General features: G+C 36.9%; 1 protein-coding gene across 7 annotated transcripts in view; it reads right to left on the bottom strand.

Moving 5' to 3' along the window:
* Positions 1–1,862: 1,862 nt before the first annotated feature.
* Positions 1,863–17,891, bottom strand: part of EYA4 (EYA transcriptional coactivator and phosphatase 4) — a 159,927-nt gene continuing 143,898 nt past the window's right edge. For 5 of the 7 annotated variants that reach the window (XM_086744731.1, XM_086744730.1, XM_086744734.1 and 2 more), the window contains exons 15-20: positions 14,677–14,735; positions 14,408–14,568; positions 11,794–11,908; positions 9,902–10,023; positions 7,501–7,601; positions 1,863–5,901 (exon numbers count right to left, since the gene is read on the bottom strand). In XM_086744731.1, coding sequence (XP_086600857.1) covers positions 5,821–5,901; positions 7,501–7,601; positions 9,902–10,023; positions 11,794–11,908; positions 14,408–14,568; positions 14,677–14,735 — 639 coding nt within the window. In that variant the 3' untranslated portion in view covers positions 1,863–5,820. Of the gene's footprint in view, positions 5,902–7,500; positions 7,602–7,640; positions 7,742–9,901; positions 10,024–11,793; positions 11,909–14,407; positions 14,569–14,676; positions 14,736–17,891 lie in introns of all 7 variants that reach the window. The other 2 variants (XM_086744732.1, XM_086744735.1) reach the window with 1 other exon arrangement.

Here is a 17,891-nt window from a genome sequence, read left to right as displayed (position 1 = left end):
CTCTTACTACTGGGACCAAACTGGGACCTTTATGAGTCAGAAAGCTAGAAACCAAGATCCTAATGCAGACAAGCTGAAAGCAAAGAACAGGGGCTTAGTATGCCAACTGAGAGCCATAGCCATGGGACTCACGCAATGGCTCAGACTTTTCTTCTGGCTGATCTGGCAGGCTCCTGATTCACTCTTTCTCTAAACAGGACTAGAAATGTTCCATTTATCAATCTTAGTGTGTGCAGTCACAAAACACATTTTGGTTTCAATGAGTCAAAAATTTCTAATATTTTCCGAATAGCTCCAGTTGTTCTTTTTCATGTAGAAAAAGTGTGTGCTTCCTGGTGAAGGGCACAGTCGGTTGTATAGTAGCCTAGGAAACATGAATCACTTTCCATTTGCCGCTCCTCTGCAGCACTTCATTCTCCCAGACACTGAGAGCACAGCAGAAAAACCAAGTCTAGTTAACCTCTGTTCTCAGCCTGACTCCTTGATATGATATAGTTCACTTAAATCCTGTCCTTCATGCATCTCTGCTCTCTTGCTTCATGTTTATTGATGTGCATATGGGAATTTCTAATAACCCGTGTTTAGATGGATGTTTGATGACTAATTCATCTGGCAAATTTGAGAAATGTTTCTTTGTGCAACAAAGGATTTTCTTTGCTTGTCCACTTAAAAATAAATCAGTGAAACTTTCTGGTATTTTCTCTCTTCTTTTTCTTCCCAACCAGAAAAAAAAAAAATCTTCTTCATTTTTTATTAGTGTTTCCAAGTTAGAAATTCAGTTCTTGGAAACTGGTGGAGAAACTAACACGCAAAACCAAACTATTGAGATGTTTTGACTTTCTCAGGATTCCTCCTGCTGCCTGGGCTTTTGGCAACTAAAACAATACCTCCAAATTTATAAACATTTGCAAAATGTTTCTGTATCCATTATTTGTTTGGAAAAAAGAAGATGGATCAAACAAGTCAGCCCTAAGTGTGCATCCCCTGTAATAATACAGTGGCAAACAACGGAAAAGACAAATAACAAATAATTCCATTCTGAATTTCTGAATCTTCCTTTTCTACTTCCTAAAATTGAAGTAGAAGGCAAATGTACATACAAACAGTTCTGTCTGTAACAGACACACTTTGATCTAACTCCTGGGGAAAAAAAAATCTACCGTATACACCCTGTCTTTTGTGGTTGAAGTGCTGCGGTTATGAAGGCTCTCCCGCTTGCTATGTTGTTCCCAAGATCATAATATCACATCTATGTGTGCTGATAGTCTTGCGGTCCCACTTTTGCCTTAAAGCCCATGCAAGCAGACTGTGGGGGGGGACTGCATCCTTCAAACCAAGGTCAGCACCTCACTAAGCCATGAAGCAGTACTCCCAAAAACATTTACAGAGTTTCATGAGGCTCAGCTTCAACTGGAATGGCTGCTTCCCTTCAGTAGTCCAGTCTATCTCGTGAACAACCCATGTCCATAAGAAGGATTTTAGCAAAACATTAGTAAGTCAATTGGTAAGGGAACATAAATGAGTACACTATGTGGCTAGACCATCAAATTGGTTTGTTCCGTATTTTGCCCCAAGGACACAACAACAAAGGTGTCAAGTGTCTCTCAGGTCCAATCTGGAGCAAAGCACCTGGGGTTATAGGTGAGGAACAGAGGGAGGTTCCCTCTAGCTGTTCCACCTGGTGAACAGTATGCAGGGGAGCCAGTCTCTACCAGACCACATGGGCACAAGGTTGCTCCAGGAATGGATCACAAAAACAGTGCAGACATACTTAAGAAGAGTTCAAGGTCATGCTTAGTTCCCATAAGAGACACTATGTACGGAGCATTTCAACCACAAACCAAACATCTTACAGCATGGTATAGTGCAGAAAATGACATTTCCAAATGTATTTATTGAGAAATAGTAAAGATGTACATAATTTTACAAGCTTTTAATTTTAATTTACATTTTCTTAAATTATGTAGGCCCTAATAAACTATAACCTGCTAATACATGACAGACACCCTTGGCTTCAATTTTATCTCCAAAATGCTGCTATTGCTGTGATTTTGGCTCACGTCACTTCAGCTCCTCTTCAGAGATACTAAATACCATATTCATTTGGAGCATATGCCTGGTATCAAACCCGTAGAGATGACTTTTGAACCAAAACCCTGGATCTGGATGCAACTTCATAGCTAAAATCTAGTCGTCCTATCATGGGCCAAGTCTATATTCTCCATAAACACTGCAATTCCAATTGGTTGCAGGATTTCATCTGCACCAAGATGAAGTGTGCTTGTATACAGGATTTTGATTTGGCCTCATCTCCCTTGTCAGTGTTTGCACTGGAACGTGCTCTGCATCTGCTTTACGTGCAAACACTGCAGCTCACACTGGATTCTAATGAAAACAGATCTGGGAGCTGGCTGCTACCTATATCTTTGTGCACAATCTCCACAGGCATCTAAAAAGAAGCATCATTTTTAGTTTTTCCTGTTTTCTTTTACTGATGTACTGAACTGCACGGAGTTACATCTATTTAAGATACTACTTTGTGACTGCGATCACACTGTATTTATATTCTGCAAGCTGACTATTCAAATGCCTAATGAATGTTCATGTTCTGTACTGACTGAAAACTGCTAGAGTATCGGCAAAAGGCATTATAGTCTATACTTCATTTGCCCAAAATACTTGCAAGCATGACATCGTGCTCAGTCTTGGTTGTTGAGGAGAAGCAGAAGGCAAGGCAGTTTCTGATTAATATGCTGTTGAATTAAAATGCACTCAATGTCAAAATGACCAGCCTTCAGTTTAATCTGCTTAGGCACATCTGGGACATTCTGGCGTGACTATGTCTCTGCCTTGGTTATTTTCTCCTCTGTATTGGCCATGTAGAGTAATTTCTCTCTACAAGGCAGGTGTGTACTATACACTTTTATACAAAGATATATAGCAATTTTTGCTGAGCAAGAGAGTATTTATGCTCTGTAATTTTGTTTTAGAATTTTAGTATTGTGAAGGCTTTTCAGCTAAATCCTTGAATTTTCTTTGGATGTACATTCTTGTGGATTATTTATTTTTATAATTAACTTCTGCTATAGTAGCACACAGAATCCAAATTAAAACCAGAACTTTGTCATGCTCTGTAAAATTTCCCTGCTTTTGCCTCCATCTCCTCTCTAGAAGTTCAGTATATTAATCGAGCCATACCTGCCACAGAGAGCTAAGCACAACTCCAATGAAGTCACTGCAAACCTTTTATAAGAATCAATGATTGTTGCTGGGCTATTGTTTGTTCTTACATCTGATTAGGAAAAGAACATTGTAAAGCTGAACAAATAACTTGAGAAATAATATTACTTCATGCATTTAAATAACACTATGACTCGTCCAAAAAAAAAAAAAAAAAAGAAAAATAAGCTAGTTCACCATACCAATTTTTTGTTTTATAAAGGCTTTTACATTGAGATTCTCATGTAATGTTCTGATGTTGGAACTTGAGAAGGCCTTTGTTTGAACTTTTTCCTATTCCAGTAGAAACACTTTTTTTTTTTCCCCACCTGAAAAACTACAAAAAGCTAGTACTACAGCTTGTTAAGAAAAATGTACTTCCAGGCCAAATTTGACTAGACAGGTACTGTAAATATAAGAAGATATGCATAATTTTTACTTTCTGGACACAAAAATCTAACACTCAAATAGCTAGTGCATAATGATTTCATTTATGGCAAGTCTGATGTGATGGCTTTAATAAATTATCATCAGTTTGTTGTGTGGTGACTTGTATATTCAATTCCAACACAGCAAAGAAACTCCATTTTAATAACTTTATAGAGGAGTTTTGCCTTGGACTTTCAGTAGCTCCAGGCTTTCACCTACCAACTAACTTTCATATAACCTACAAAGTTTAAATCAACAAAGTTACTACATGGTAACTAGACATATGGTGGCTTCACAGCACAGAAAGGGAAGATCTTCACCTCAGTGCTGATTTCTGTGATTGTGTAGGCATCCTGGAGTTTACATTTAACATCTTCTCTTGTACACACTTCTTCACGCAGTCAGAGGACTGTCAATCTCAGGTGTCTCTACATACAGTGTTAAAAATCAAAATGGAGTTTCCATCTTCTGCCATGAGAGACTAACCACTTGCTGTTGTTTGAGAGTGCTCGAGCTGCACGTGGAGCACTAGGGACCCTGTGTGCAATTCGGACCTTGCTCATTTTCCAAAGCTGAAAGGTAGCATGTTCAAAATTTGCAAGGTAATTATCACTATATGGACCATCATTTTTTTTAATAGAAATTATAAAAATTAAGGTAATATATTTCTCAATAGTTCTTCCTTAAAATCCCTTCCTTATCCTCTCCTCAGATGCCTGACATGCTATTGAAATTTCTGATTCAGAAATATTTGGGGTTTCTCCTGTGTAATATTGTTGTGCAATCAAAAATGGGTAAGGAAAATCATGTTGATCCAAAATAGAAGGCACATAAATGTGGAACAGAATGGAAAAGCTACCAAAATGCTGTTGTATTTACCAAAGTTGACTGTGCTTCTGAAATAGCCAATGTCATCATGACAGCAATTTCAGCAGCTTGTGTTGATCCTGGATATGCTAAATGTAGCATCATTTGTGCATCTGATTCGTAAGAGACTCTTTAGTAATTTTCATTGCTAATAAATTTGGTTTTATTCTCCATCTGGGCTTAACTCCACATTTTCACCTTCCAGTAATGCCACCTGCACACTTTGTTTGCTGGGTGGGAATTTGTTCTTTTGTACACAGCAGATGCACTCACTGTATGGCTTTCGGTGGAAGTAATTCATGAATGTGGCTCTTAGTTTTCTTGTCGGAGAATCAAGAAATGATGCTGAAGGTGTTAAACTCTTTTTTAGCTTTCAAGGTAGCGGTCCCCAGTATCAACTTCCCAACATACACTTGACTTTCCTCAAACAATCAGTGGAATTATTCAGAATCCAAATAAAAACACAAGCTTTCCTTTATTATTTTTTCTTACTGCAACAAATACTTAAATGCTTTGGTGCAGTCCTGCTCTTTGATTTCTTTGAATTTCAAATTTGGTCATGTCAAAAATTATCACAAAGGTTTTTTTTTTTTTGTTTATCTACATAGTTTTTAACCAAAATTACATTATAACACACGAACACAGTCTTCTCTTTAAGGCACAACACATCATTATGCACATTCTGTTTGCCAAACTTATAAAAGAGACAATATTATATAACCCTCTCCCTCCCCTGCCCCTCCCAAAAGAAAGAAAAATTGCATCCACTTCCAAAATCAGCTGCTAATAAAGTCACAGTAAATTATTTTCATCAATAATTTACACAAATTACAGGTCTAGACAGGATTGTCATTATACAGTCTTGAGTGCATTCCAATTCAGATTTTCTGGGTTAGGTAGGCTAAAGTCTGGTTCAAACCTCAGTGCTGAGAATACATCCCATTTTGAGGAATGTTGTTGAACACCACTTTGTCGGCTGGAAAACGCGTGTTGGTGCTTTGCCATTTCGAGTCCTTTGTTTGTTCCTGTCAGGGCTCATTTGGTGTGTACCAGCAACCTCCACAGTTTTAATTCACTTTAAAAACGTTGCATATATAAGACCTTAGAGCTTCCTTACGTAGCACTAATGTTTTAACTCCATTCAGCAATCTGAATTCTTCAATTTGGAATTTTTAATTCCAAGTATTTCTTCCCTTCTTAAGACAATTCATATGTGTAAAGCCAGAGGCATTGAATCACACATAAAAATTCAGTGTACTTGAAATATATATATATATAAAAAGGATCACCAACTTTAGAACACAGTTACAAATACTCTAGTTCCAGTGCTTGATGGAGAGCCAAGAGGTCCGAATGACTGGATATCCTCCAGAAAGGCATGTTGTGCTGTGTTTGTTAGAGGGGGAAAAAGGTCAGGAAAGATGAACGCTGTGACACAGGGCGGTATATGACACACGAGGCTAGTCAGATTGGCACCACATATTTTACATCACTGTGTTTCTGGATTGATTTTTGCTAGTTAAGTACTGACAAAAATCAGACCAAAATAGATCTGAGCTTAATAGTTCAACTGAAGGTAAAACACTTACATAGTCTTTCTTAATAGTTTCTTTGGAAAGGGTCATTTGCCTATTGTTAGCACGCAAACTTGTACGAAGGAGCATTAATAGGAAATCCACTTCTGCTCCACTTATTACATGTTGCAAAAGATCAAACAATCATTTAAAGGGCTGTAAGGCTTTCATTAAAAAAGGCTTCACACAAAACACTGAAACAGAGTTGAATTACATTTTTGTCCATCTAGGGGATAAAAAGAGATCTGTTTTGGCGAGAAAAGAATGCATTTCTGGTTTAAAAAAATATATTTTCTGTTGCAGAAAGCACCAGTGTCTGTGAGAGAAGCATATAAAAGCACTATTCACCTTCAGCAATTAATCAGAATATAAAAAACCCATGCTTTCATGTTCTGTTCAGATCTATTTGTAATGTGCTATATTGATCTATCTCTCTGAATTCTGTATCTGTTCATGCAATATAGCCGACATTAAGAAAAAAGCATGCCAAACTGGAAAGTACACAATCCAACCACCTTTGTTTAGCACAAACTATAAAAGACCCATCACCAGTACTGTACCTATATTAAGAAACCATTTGGAATGAGCATTTGGGTTCCTTTCATTTTGTTTCCATGCCAGCTACAATACTAGAAGGGCACTTTATTTTGATACTCCCTAGCACAACGATATTTACATCACTTGTCCTGTGCAGATGTCCTGAGGCAAAAGTTTTCAGTTTCTGCACACTTCCAGGAGTTATATGGGGAAGCATGGCTCAAATTGTCACTAATTTGATCTGTTTCTGAACATTGAAAACTTATCTGGTGAAGTTTAGATTTGAATTCTTAACATGAGAAAACAATATTTCTAAAGAACCAGATCTTTTTTAGAAACACAGATTTGGTGCACAACCTCTATGTTGTGTTCTTTTTCCTTTTGCAGATATGTCTTTCTCAAAGCAAACTATATGTTCATCATATTTGCTCCAGTAAACTAGAGATCTTCATCTATGGTAGTAAAAAATTTGCACAGTCCTTTAGCTGTTTTTCCACATTCTCTGTAACACTTCTCTTGAAACCTCCATGATTTCACCATTTAAAGAACACCACCACCCAACCTTCATGTTATAGCACTTTCTGTCTCTTCTGTTTATCTTTAATTTGCTTGAAGCTAGTCAGACATTTTTGCTGCAATCATTTTTCATTTATTTTAAAAATAATTTTGCATTTTTTTTTTAAATTCCAAACTGAAGTGAAACAAATGCTACAATCCAAATGGCTCATTTTACTCTAAGCTTTGATCCCATCATGCTCTTTTTGTCTTGCATCTGTGGACTGACATTACTTGTCATTCTACCATTGTACAACACTGACAGAAAGGCTTGCATTAGTAGCTATGTATCACACCAACATTTCAGGAGACAGGTTACCTTTTTTGCTGCCTGTTCTTCTTCTACACCATCCCCAATTACAACATATACTACTTTTCTGCCAAACCTTTGCATTATTCGTTCAAAGCAACTTTCTTTTCCTGGAAGATAAATGAGATAAGAGTTCAGAGTGAATTTACCTGATTAGCTGCATGTTCCTCATCTCGGCCATCTCCAATCACAACATAAGTTATGTTAGTGCCAAATCTGGACACTATACGCTCAAAACAGCTCTCTTTGCCTGAAAAACAATGGACTACTTACTCAAGCTATCCAGTGAATTATGGTGAAGCCCTACAAAGGATAATTGCAGTGGTGAGACATTGTTACTGCTACCTTTTTAAAGTTCCCAGCCTGGGGATTTAAAGCTAAAACTGGTGAGAAGCAATTAATTCTGTTAGTGACATAAAGCTGCTCCAGGTAAAACTAAATCTCTTTCTTAAGAGTTACAGGAAAGGCACTAAGATAAAGGAATTAGCAGTGCTGCAAAAATGAATAGGTCAGTGAATTAATAATTGAGTTTAAACATTTCCCATCATTGTAATAATATTTCTTTTCAAGGAAAATAGCAATTTTAATTCTGATGTATCTGCAACAATGAGTTATGTAGTAATGGAAAAAGTGTTCAAGGAACTAGAATTAGATAACAGGTTCCTGGGAGAACTTCCATAAAGCATTTTGGAGAAATGTGGAAGCAAGCAGGCTAAGCCAGGAACAACAATAAACAGGATTGAAAGGGACCAAACAAAGTCATCTGTCGATCTTCTCATTGTACTGCGGGTTCAGTTTTACCAACAAATGCTTGTGCTGCTGATCCTAAAACTGTCCTAATATGATGATTTCACTGTTTCCACAGGCGGTCTCCATTTTTAATTAACCCTCTCCATTAGGAAGTTTCTCTTTGACATGCAACCTACATGTGCTCTATTGCAAAGAATAATCATCACCTATTGTCATACCTCCCATCATTGTAGAGAAAGGTTATTTCTTTCCTCTCTACAATAGCTTTTTGCCATGTTTGTTATTATGTCTATCCCCACCCTAGTTTTTTTCAGTCTCTTCTCACAAGCTCATGATTTCTAGATCTCCAATTCTTAGTATTCTCCTCTTGCTTTTTTTTTTTCAGTTGGCCCACAAAGAAGAGCTTATGATGAGGAAAAGCATTGTGTGTATTAATTGTTGAGTGAGGACCAGATTTCAGTGTGTGCAAGCAACACTTGCAATTATAGTCCTGTACACAGCCCTATGCAGAGATCATTGAAAAGTAGAGAGAGATCTTGTACTCAACAGCTTTCTGTGCTCCTGACAGGAGCATAACAGCAGCCACACTGTTCCCAGAAGGAATTTCTGGTGCAGAATTACTTCGTCAGAGCCTCCAGAGACAGTGCTTCACTTTACCACCCCCTTCTGTGCTCTCGGCACTATTTCTTAATGCTCCTTCCTTTGGTCCGAGTGCAATCTCAGTGACTGAATCCAACATATACAGGCTGTATGATAGATGACATTCATTCCAGAGGCTGCTCAGTACCATATGGTATTTGGGATATTTCATGCTTTGACTTAAGTTTTTAAAGTACTTGAGGCATTTCTGTCTAAAAGACAGCTACAGCTAATTGAAGGATTCCTGACAGTGTTATAATATGCATTGTTTTTTCACTTATGAAAATAATTTAGAAAATATATTGTAATGCTATTGTCAGTGAAGTGTCACACTCCATGTTATATAAGGTGTCACAGGTATAGAAATTAAGCATTCCTGAATGAATAGTTGGTAAATCATGAAATCTGCCAAAATTATCAGGCTTTGTAGGCCGTGTCACATTTCACAGGAATGATAACTTTTCTTGGTTCACAAGAAAATTTGGGATGCGATTTCCAAAAACCATAAGGTTCCAAACTGTAATACACAAGAGGTTATCAGATAGAGTTATCAACAGAATAGGGAAGTGCCCTTGTGGCATCCATCAACACAGCTTCTGATGGTAACAGCAGTCATTACCACCAATGATGTCATATGCTTCCAGATAAAGCTTGTGAAGCAGTGGCCTAGCTTACACAGAGCTGAAGGTCAGAGCAGAGAATATTTCAATAGAAGTTCTGCTTCGATTTGAATTCACAAAACACTTTTCAATGTTTTCTGCACATTTTTTTTTGTTTTCTGCACCATACCTAGGAGATTCTGAGGCTTTTATTCAGTATGGGGACGTTTATTTCTCCAGGAATCATTGAAAATAAGCTGAATTTGGAATTTATCGACATAAACACCTCTAAACATATGCAATGCCTGAATCTTAAAACTAACACTGTAAGTGTCAGGGAAGTGGCTTGGATTCCATCCATTACTGGCAAAAGAATATTGGCAATGCAATGTAGTCAGAAAGGATGAAAATAAATTTCTTACCTATTTTTGTTGCACTGTAAATATTTTCAATAGGAAAAGCTCCTCCTAAGCTGTATAGCAGAACTTTTGCAAGTGCTGGGATAAGTTGAGTTGTTGTTACCAACACATTTACACAGTTACTCCTAAAATGAGATAAATAGTTTAAGTTTAAATAGTTCAAAACCATTACACATATGCTGATGAGGTGAACCAGCTGTGGAGAGCATATTCAGGATTCCTCAGCATTTACTTTCACTCACACAGCAGTGCTGCTCAGCATCATCACTTCCAGAAAATTCTACATAAAACTTTTGGCAAAATCCTTTAAAAAATATGCAGGCCTGATTTGTAGGAAATATTCCCCACTGTTTTATATATAAAAAAAAACAGGTCCTGGAAGATGGGTCCACTAAAATCCATACATTTAAGATCACCAACTACCTCTGCAAATAGGCATTCAAATGCTTTGAAAGCATCATTTTAATGCTGGGAATTAACTGGCAGTAGCTACCTGCCAAATAAAAGCATTAGGGGAAAGTGAAAACATCATTTGTTACTCCTGTCTTGAGGGGAAATAAGCAGCCAATACACATTTTTGCACAATTACATCACTTTCTTCATATTTCAAGAGTAAGAATATTTCTGAGAAGGACAGATAAGAATAGTCATGTTAATAAATTAGCACTGAATGGTGAGGATGAAAACTTGAATGGAGTTGTGCTATCAGTTACCCAACAGAAAACTCAGAATCAGGCTATTTTAGGCTGGAACATATGCATGACCATGGAGCCGAGAGCAAACAGTTGTGATTTTTCCTCCTGGCTCTTCCACAAATGCTAAGCAAGATCTTAGGCTACTATTTCTGCCTCACTGTATCTCAATTTCCTGTCAGTAACACATAGGTAATGTTCAGCTGCCTTACAGGGAGCTTCTGAAGATTTATAGCTGTACAGTTCTTTGAAGACAAGACAAAATACTATTATTTAACAGTCCTGAGTAACTGATAACAGTTTTCCAGACTCATCCACCAGTGCTCAATGGGCCATCATTACCAAATATCTTTTTGAAGACTAGCAGATCTAAGCAAATGGGTTACAAAAATTTTTTACTTTTTTTCTCTTGAGGTGCTTAAGACACTGTTAAATAAACAACATTTAAGAAATACACAAATTGAAAAAGTTGTTATGTTTGAAACAAGTTTTTCACATCTTTCCAAGTTTATTTACACTTGACACTGAGTCTTCTCCCAGACATGTTCAGAAGGCAAGATGGCTCAACATCGTTCTTTTTTATCGTTTAAAACCAGAATTTTTGAGCATTTCTGATGAGATACATAATGCATGGCTGACTAAGCAGTAGCAGTGTTCACAGTTCTATTACTTCAAAGGAACAATACATTTTATGTCTCATTATTGGGAACCTAGACTTTTAGCTTAGCTAAACCAGTTTTTTTTTCTCTTCTGAAAACTTGCTTAAGCATACATGCTTAAGCATACTGATTTGTCTGGAATGATAGAAGAAAAATGTTTTTGTGTTCTGGGATCTATACAGTATTTAGGTAGCACTGTGAATAGGCACAAACATTGAAGGACAGAACAGAGACATGGAGTTCAAAGGATGATGCTCAGAAGATAACAAATTAAAGGCTGGCTGAGAATTCTGCAATACCCTTTTGATCTACACAAGGACATTTATTATATTTTAGAAGACACTTCATACTACTTTTAGTAAACACTGGAATCACTGAAAATGAAATAATTTTCCATGGATTTTTTCCTATGTTCTATTCAAAAATCATATTAGACCTGTTCTGTTCTTTAAAGGCACTAATTTATTGTAAACTAAAATGTCAAAAAATGTCCATTACAAGTCCAAAACTAGAAACTTCTTTTGCAGTAGACTCAAATACATACCTTGTGCTGATAATTGATAATGATTTGAGTGCATTTGTTAGCCAGGAGTCTGTCAGAGCTTCAATCTCTGCTCTTAATTGCAACCATGCATCTCTCTTAGCGGGACCCAGGAGGCCTTTTGTGTAACAAAGCAAGAAAAGAAAAAAAAACAAATTAAATTCCATATTATCTGGAATGTATAGATTTTATGGTCATTCATTGTTTCTATTTTGAATTCCACTGGAACTTGAAAAAACATCAAAGAGAAAAATCTATCGTCTTCAAGGCTCACTAAATTCCTCTCTGTTTTTATTTGCACTCCACTATATCAAGCAATGTCAGAGAGTATTTTAGATACTAGCAATCAGTTGTTTGATTTTTTTTTTGTCTATTCAGCCTACTTTACTACGTTTCAAGTATACCTTTCAGAAATACACATTTTTTAAACCAACTCCTCACATACATCTTATTCTCTAATTATCAGAGGCAGTGACAAGGAGATCCATGCAATTGAGATCATAGGCAGAGACTCAAAAAAGAAGACACTTTAGAATAAACTCGCTTTTGCAGTACCTGGATATGTTTAAAACTGCTCTGCTTATGACTCTGGATATAGGTGAACCTCAGGTTACACCTATGGAAGTACATTTGTTTGCTGATGGCTTGGTCTTCATGTCCCGTTGTAGTTAGTAATGATAGCTCCTTTTATAGCATTTATAGCTCTGAAACAGCTGTACATCTTATGTTCTCATATCTCGGTTTTTAAAAATCTCCTTTTGGGTATGAATGGTCAGATTTTTAAAAATACCCAGCCTATTGAATGTTGAGACACCAGTTCTTTGAAACCAAGCTATTTTAAATTTAGGTTTGGTCCTGGAAGAGCAGGGAAGTGGGCTTCATGACCTTTAGTATCCCTCTTCTCTTTCACACTCTGTGTTCCCAAGAAGTGATGATGACTGTCTTCAAAAACCTGAAATGAAACAACCTAAAAATACCTAGTTTGATCTAGCCTGTTGCCTTCTAACAGCTATTTTGAAATAAATAGATACATAGGTGATAGAAAGATTATTTTAAAACCTAAGAAGTAGAGGATGAATGAAGAACCTTGCCCACTAAGGATGGAACATATTTCAGAAGCAGGATTTGTGGGAGAGAATAAAAAATTTAATACAATGCATCACCTATCTGCACTCTGCCTTTGCAGTCATTGTTCCTCTTACTGTGTTTCCCTATATCCCTCTTGGACTTAAGCTCTTTCTAATGTTAAAGGTTTTACGAAATGCAACAGCTGTAGAATCTTTGATGCATTAGGAGATATGATAAAACACAGTGAACTTTTGGAAAAAGTTTCAAGTATTATTAATATACAAAAACTCAATTTGTGACACAAATGAAGGGCAAGGCACAGCAAGTGAAAGCCAACTATCTACTGTAATCCTTTGGTTCCATTGCTTCTTCCTGTGGCAAGTAAAGACTCTGAACTGCAAGGCAGAGCAAGTGAAAGCCAACCATCTACTATCATCCTTCGGTCTCATTGCTTCTTCCTGTGGCAAGTAAAGTCTCTGAACTACTAAGAGTGAAAATATATGTTCCAGATTTACATAATTTGGAAAATGATTAAGGCAACGACTAATTCAGTGTCCATATTAGTTGTACCGTTTCCCATTTCTGAGAGACTGCAGGCAGTGCTAAATGAACACCAAACTGTCTGGTTTTGCTGAAGGTGAGCTTTACTTTGAGTTTCAGGTTCCTTTGAAATACATTTTAAATGCATTGGAAAAGCCCATGCAAGAGAGTTCACTTGGACTCCTTCCTGGTTGAGTTGGCCTCATCTTATCCTCAACTGTGGCTGTAGCAATACTTGAAGACTTATAAGTATTCCCTGTTCTTGCAGTCTCTTTTTGAGAGAGTCAGTCGACATATTCCCCTCCTCAGAAAAAGGCGTCCTGGAAGTCACACAGGACTCTCCAGAACAGATTCTTTCCGTTTTGCAGCTCAATTTCCTGCAAGTCTGCTGACATGGACATGAGTGAGTCCATGAATGAAAACAGTAACAGGAAAGCTCTCAGCCCAAATGAGACTTGGGTTTCTTGCTAACACAATTAACTGTGCAAGCTACACAGATTAAAAAAAAAAGGGGGCTAGTGGTATGGAGGTGCTAGAGTTTTCTTGCATCCACTGGTGAAAATATACTAGAAAGTACCCAGCAGAGAGTTTAGCAGACAGTGTCTTGTTACCAACCAGATCATGAAAATGTAAGATGTAAAAGGCCAGCCACAACCAATTTGTGCTGCGAAAACTCTACAACCTCTTTCCTAGAATAACAGTGTATTTGAGGTAGAATAAGTGGCTCAACCAATCTGTAAGGTAGGTACAGCTGAGCTGGGTCAGAAGGAGAAAAATAGGCTCTATGGAAACTAAATGGAAGGCTGCTCAGTTTCCCCATCTCTGGTTCTCCTGCATAACAGCATAACATTGGCTCTGCCGTTACAGTCAGTAGCTTTCAATAGCCCAAGGTGCAGTCACATCACTTTTCATTTCCTCTGTGGCTTCCAAGGCACGTTCCCTCATCAGTTCATTGCCATACAGTGTAACCTGATCAGCATTCTAAAATGGTTTTGACAATTAAACTCACCTCCTATGTTGTTCTTGTAAGTATTATACAACTCTTTTACTCTTCTGTAACGGAAAGCCAGCTTCCTCATCCAGTCAACCCCTCCTCTTACACCTGTTGGCAGACAAAGGTTTGCACTACTTGCAGCTGCATGGAAGCCATCAGTTGCAAAACTGTAGGTACTGCAAACACCCAAAATACAGTAAAAATAAATACAATGTATTCCTGTAAATGCTCAACTTATTTAATCTTTGAAGAAAAAAAAAAAAAGAAAAAAAGCTATATCTTACCTTAGGTCTTGTCCATTATCATCAGAAGAAACATCATCTATATGAACTTGATCACACTCCTGTTGAAAAAAAAATCAAATGATGAATTATCTTATGAGAGACTAGTATGGTCACCATACACTCCAGTAGTGATGTTGAAAAAATGATCAGTGCGGGCCACTAACTGCACCAGAAGATGGCAGTATCTGCACACTTACAGCTTCTTATCGCCATAAATTCCTTTAAAATAATACAACCTTCAACCCATCCTACCCTGTATATATTATTAGTTAAAACAAGCCTTTAGAAAAGCAATATGTAATTTTAATGTGATTTGAGTTTAAAATTATTTTAACTTAAAAAACCCCAACAAGTCTTATTTATAGTCTCTCTAGCATACTGATATTCCAAAATCACCTAAACCTTATTTCCCCACTTCCTAAAAGCTACTAATGATGAACCTCAACAGGCATGTAACTTCTGTTCAGTGTCTAGGAGTCTGGATGCTTATCAGATTCTTTTCTTGATTAATCCAAATGCCTTTGGCTGGAAAATCACAGATAATCAAGTAGTCCAGTAACTTCATTACTTCCTGGTTTTGGAAGGGAACTAAGGTACATTGGAAAACTAAACTCCCCTCCAAGCTGTTTAATAGTTGGATAGCTATCAAATATCCTTTTCTGTGCAGTGGTTACAGCAGAAAGATGGGAAAATGTGGGGGAAGCACAAATAAATAAATAAGTTAAGCCATCATGCAACAGTAAAGATGAACAGACATTATATTACTGTTTTCTGTAGTTGCTAGACTTAACATCTTAACACAAAGACACACCTGAAATTCTGTGTCCAGAGATCTCACTTTTTTATTTTAAAAAATTACTGTAGGGAATTTTTAAATATTTAAAATAGCCATTGTTAACATAATCCTAATATAATTCCTGAAAAGATTCAGTGATGTATTTAAAAATTACTCCCCAACTAATGTTTTCAGGTAATTTAATCTCATCACTAAGACAAAATGAGGCTGAGCTTTCAAAATGCACAGTTCTAGGCTTCAAATAAAGAGTTGTCTGTGTCATCTACTTCAAATAATGCTGCTGAGAAGCAGCACTTAATTCCGACTCTCTGTGACATGCAGGAGTTTCCAGTCTCAGTCTTGCACCAGTGCTAAGTTGTCCAGATAAAGGATAAATCTGAACAAGGGAGTGATTTCCAAATGTGCATGAACAAGTTCCTAGAAACTTGTGACTTTCGGGAATTACCATTTCTTCTTTCCATTTTATTTGCGTTTCACTGAATGAAAACATGAAATAAGTAATTGACCCACATGAGTAATTCATTAAAGAAATAAAGTAGTCATTTTTGTATAAAATAAATACATATAATTTCATTTTCAAATACATAATTTCATTGCATCATACAAGTAATCATAATTTAAAATTTTGTGTCAAGACTAAAAGAGTGAGTGGTCAAATTCTGCTCATCTGGCTTAATCCATTAAGACAGGCATGAAAAAGCTGCATTCAAGGCATCAAAATGAAGCATTCTTCTCCCCCATGGAGAAATAATTTTTTTTTTTGTTCTGTCTGAGGAGATTATCTTGAGCTGTAGAATATTTCAAAGAAGCTGCTTTTGGATGTGAATAGTAGATGAAAAGGGAAAGAAAAGAGGAAGTGCCAGCTGAAATACAAGACTAATTTCTTTATCCTTATTTTTATTTACACTCCAGAAAAAAATGCAGCTATACTCCACCCAGTGTAGGATGAGAACACCAAAATCAGACAAAAAGCCCCACTGGGACAAATTCTAACTCTATATTTTGCAATATCTGAGCAATATCTGGCTTCCTAATCACCTTCACCAATTTCACTGGAACTAGTCAAAGTGTAATAAAATTTAAAAAGTTTAAAAATCAGTCTTGTGTGTTTGAAGGTATACTAAATTAAATGGAGGGCACACAGAAGCCCTGATGGATAAGAATAAAACCTGAACAGCAGTGTCTGTTTGCAGTTTGCTGTTAAGCCTTTCAGCCACATTGTTCCAGCCTTGAAAAATCCAGATCACTCTTCTGCTGATAATTTCATTATTAAGTTAAGTATGAGTGGGTGGCAAAGGCTCAGCTGTTTCGTTTGGGGTTTGTTTTTTTTTTTTTTTTTTTTTAATCTCACAGTTTGTTCATTGACTCCAGGAACAGGAGATGAGGGAAACATGCAGTTTTCTGATTACTTGCCCCTTCCTTGTGCAAGAAGGTTGTTAAGTTTGTAAGAGGATCAAACCCAACAGCACTCTCCAGCCTCCTCCTTCTCCTCCTTCCTCTTTCGGATCTGTGGCTCACCTCCTCAACATCGTGCCAATACACATTTGCTGACCAACACGAAACTCATGTGCCGACCATTCCTTGCTTTGTTTTACCTGGCTTTCTCATTTACTCATCTACTTCAACTAACATGTTTACATTTTACAAATTCACTTACATGGTGTGAAAAACCTTTCTGGAAAAAAATAAAAAGCAGATGATTTGAGCAGATTTGAGATACTTCTCTACTTTTCCCAAAAGAAACAGGAAACTGGTGGCACAACACTACATCTGAGTTTCTTGTAAAAGATACCAAACAGTTGTGGGGAGGAAGGAAAGAAAGCAAGCTCTCTGTCATTTTAAATGCTAAGGTAAAATACTTTTCACCTCAGCTACAGTACTGGCTACACGCAAGTCACAGTGGCTCACTCTCAGTGCAAGGTCAAAAATAAGAAAGATAAAATACACTTCCTATTACTGAGAGTACAGGAAAGGAATCTAGGTAAAGTAACTGCCTTTTGCTTGAAGCAGTACTATTTCAATTATATCTGAATGCAGTTAATTTTTTGCAGCAAATTTTAAAGTCTGAAAAGTTGAAAGTACAGAATCAACAAATCATCCAGAAAGATTATCTTCCTGGAATGGACATTAATTTCATTATCCAGTAAAAACACTGACTCACCACACTGAACACAAAAATACGATTGAAGGGATATTCAGCACTGTGTTTTCTCAGGCTACATAGAACACCCTTTTTCATATATATGCTTCAGTCTCTGTTAAGACTAGTTTGACCTGCCTCCCAAATTTTGAGACTTCTCTAAATCCATTTTTTTTATTTCTCATTTCCACTTCTAATGAGAAAAAAAAATTGATGACAAAATCTTATTTAAAATATGATAGGATTGTCATAAAAATGGAAATGTAATTCAGTTTGTTT

This window comes from Chlamydotis macqueenii, chromosome 3, assembly GCF_036417535.1.
Source record: "Chlamydotis macqueenii isolate bChlMac1 chromosome 3, bChlMac1.mat, whole genome shotgun sequence".
Taxonomy (NCBI): Eukaryota; Metazoa; Chordata; class Aves; order Otidiformes; family Otididae; genus Chlamydotis; species Chlamydotis macqueenii.
The sequence above is the reverse complement of the archived record's forward strand: the minus strand, read 5'-3'. Positions and strand labels throughout refer to the sequence as shown.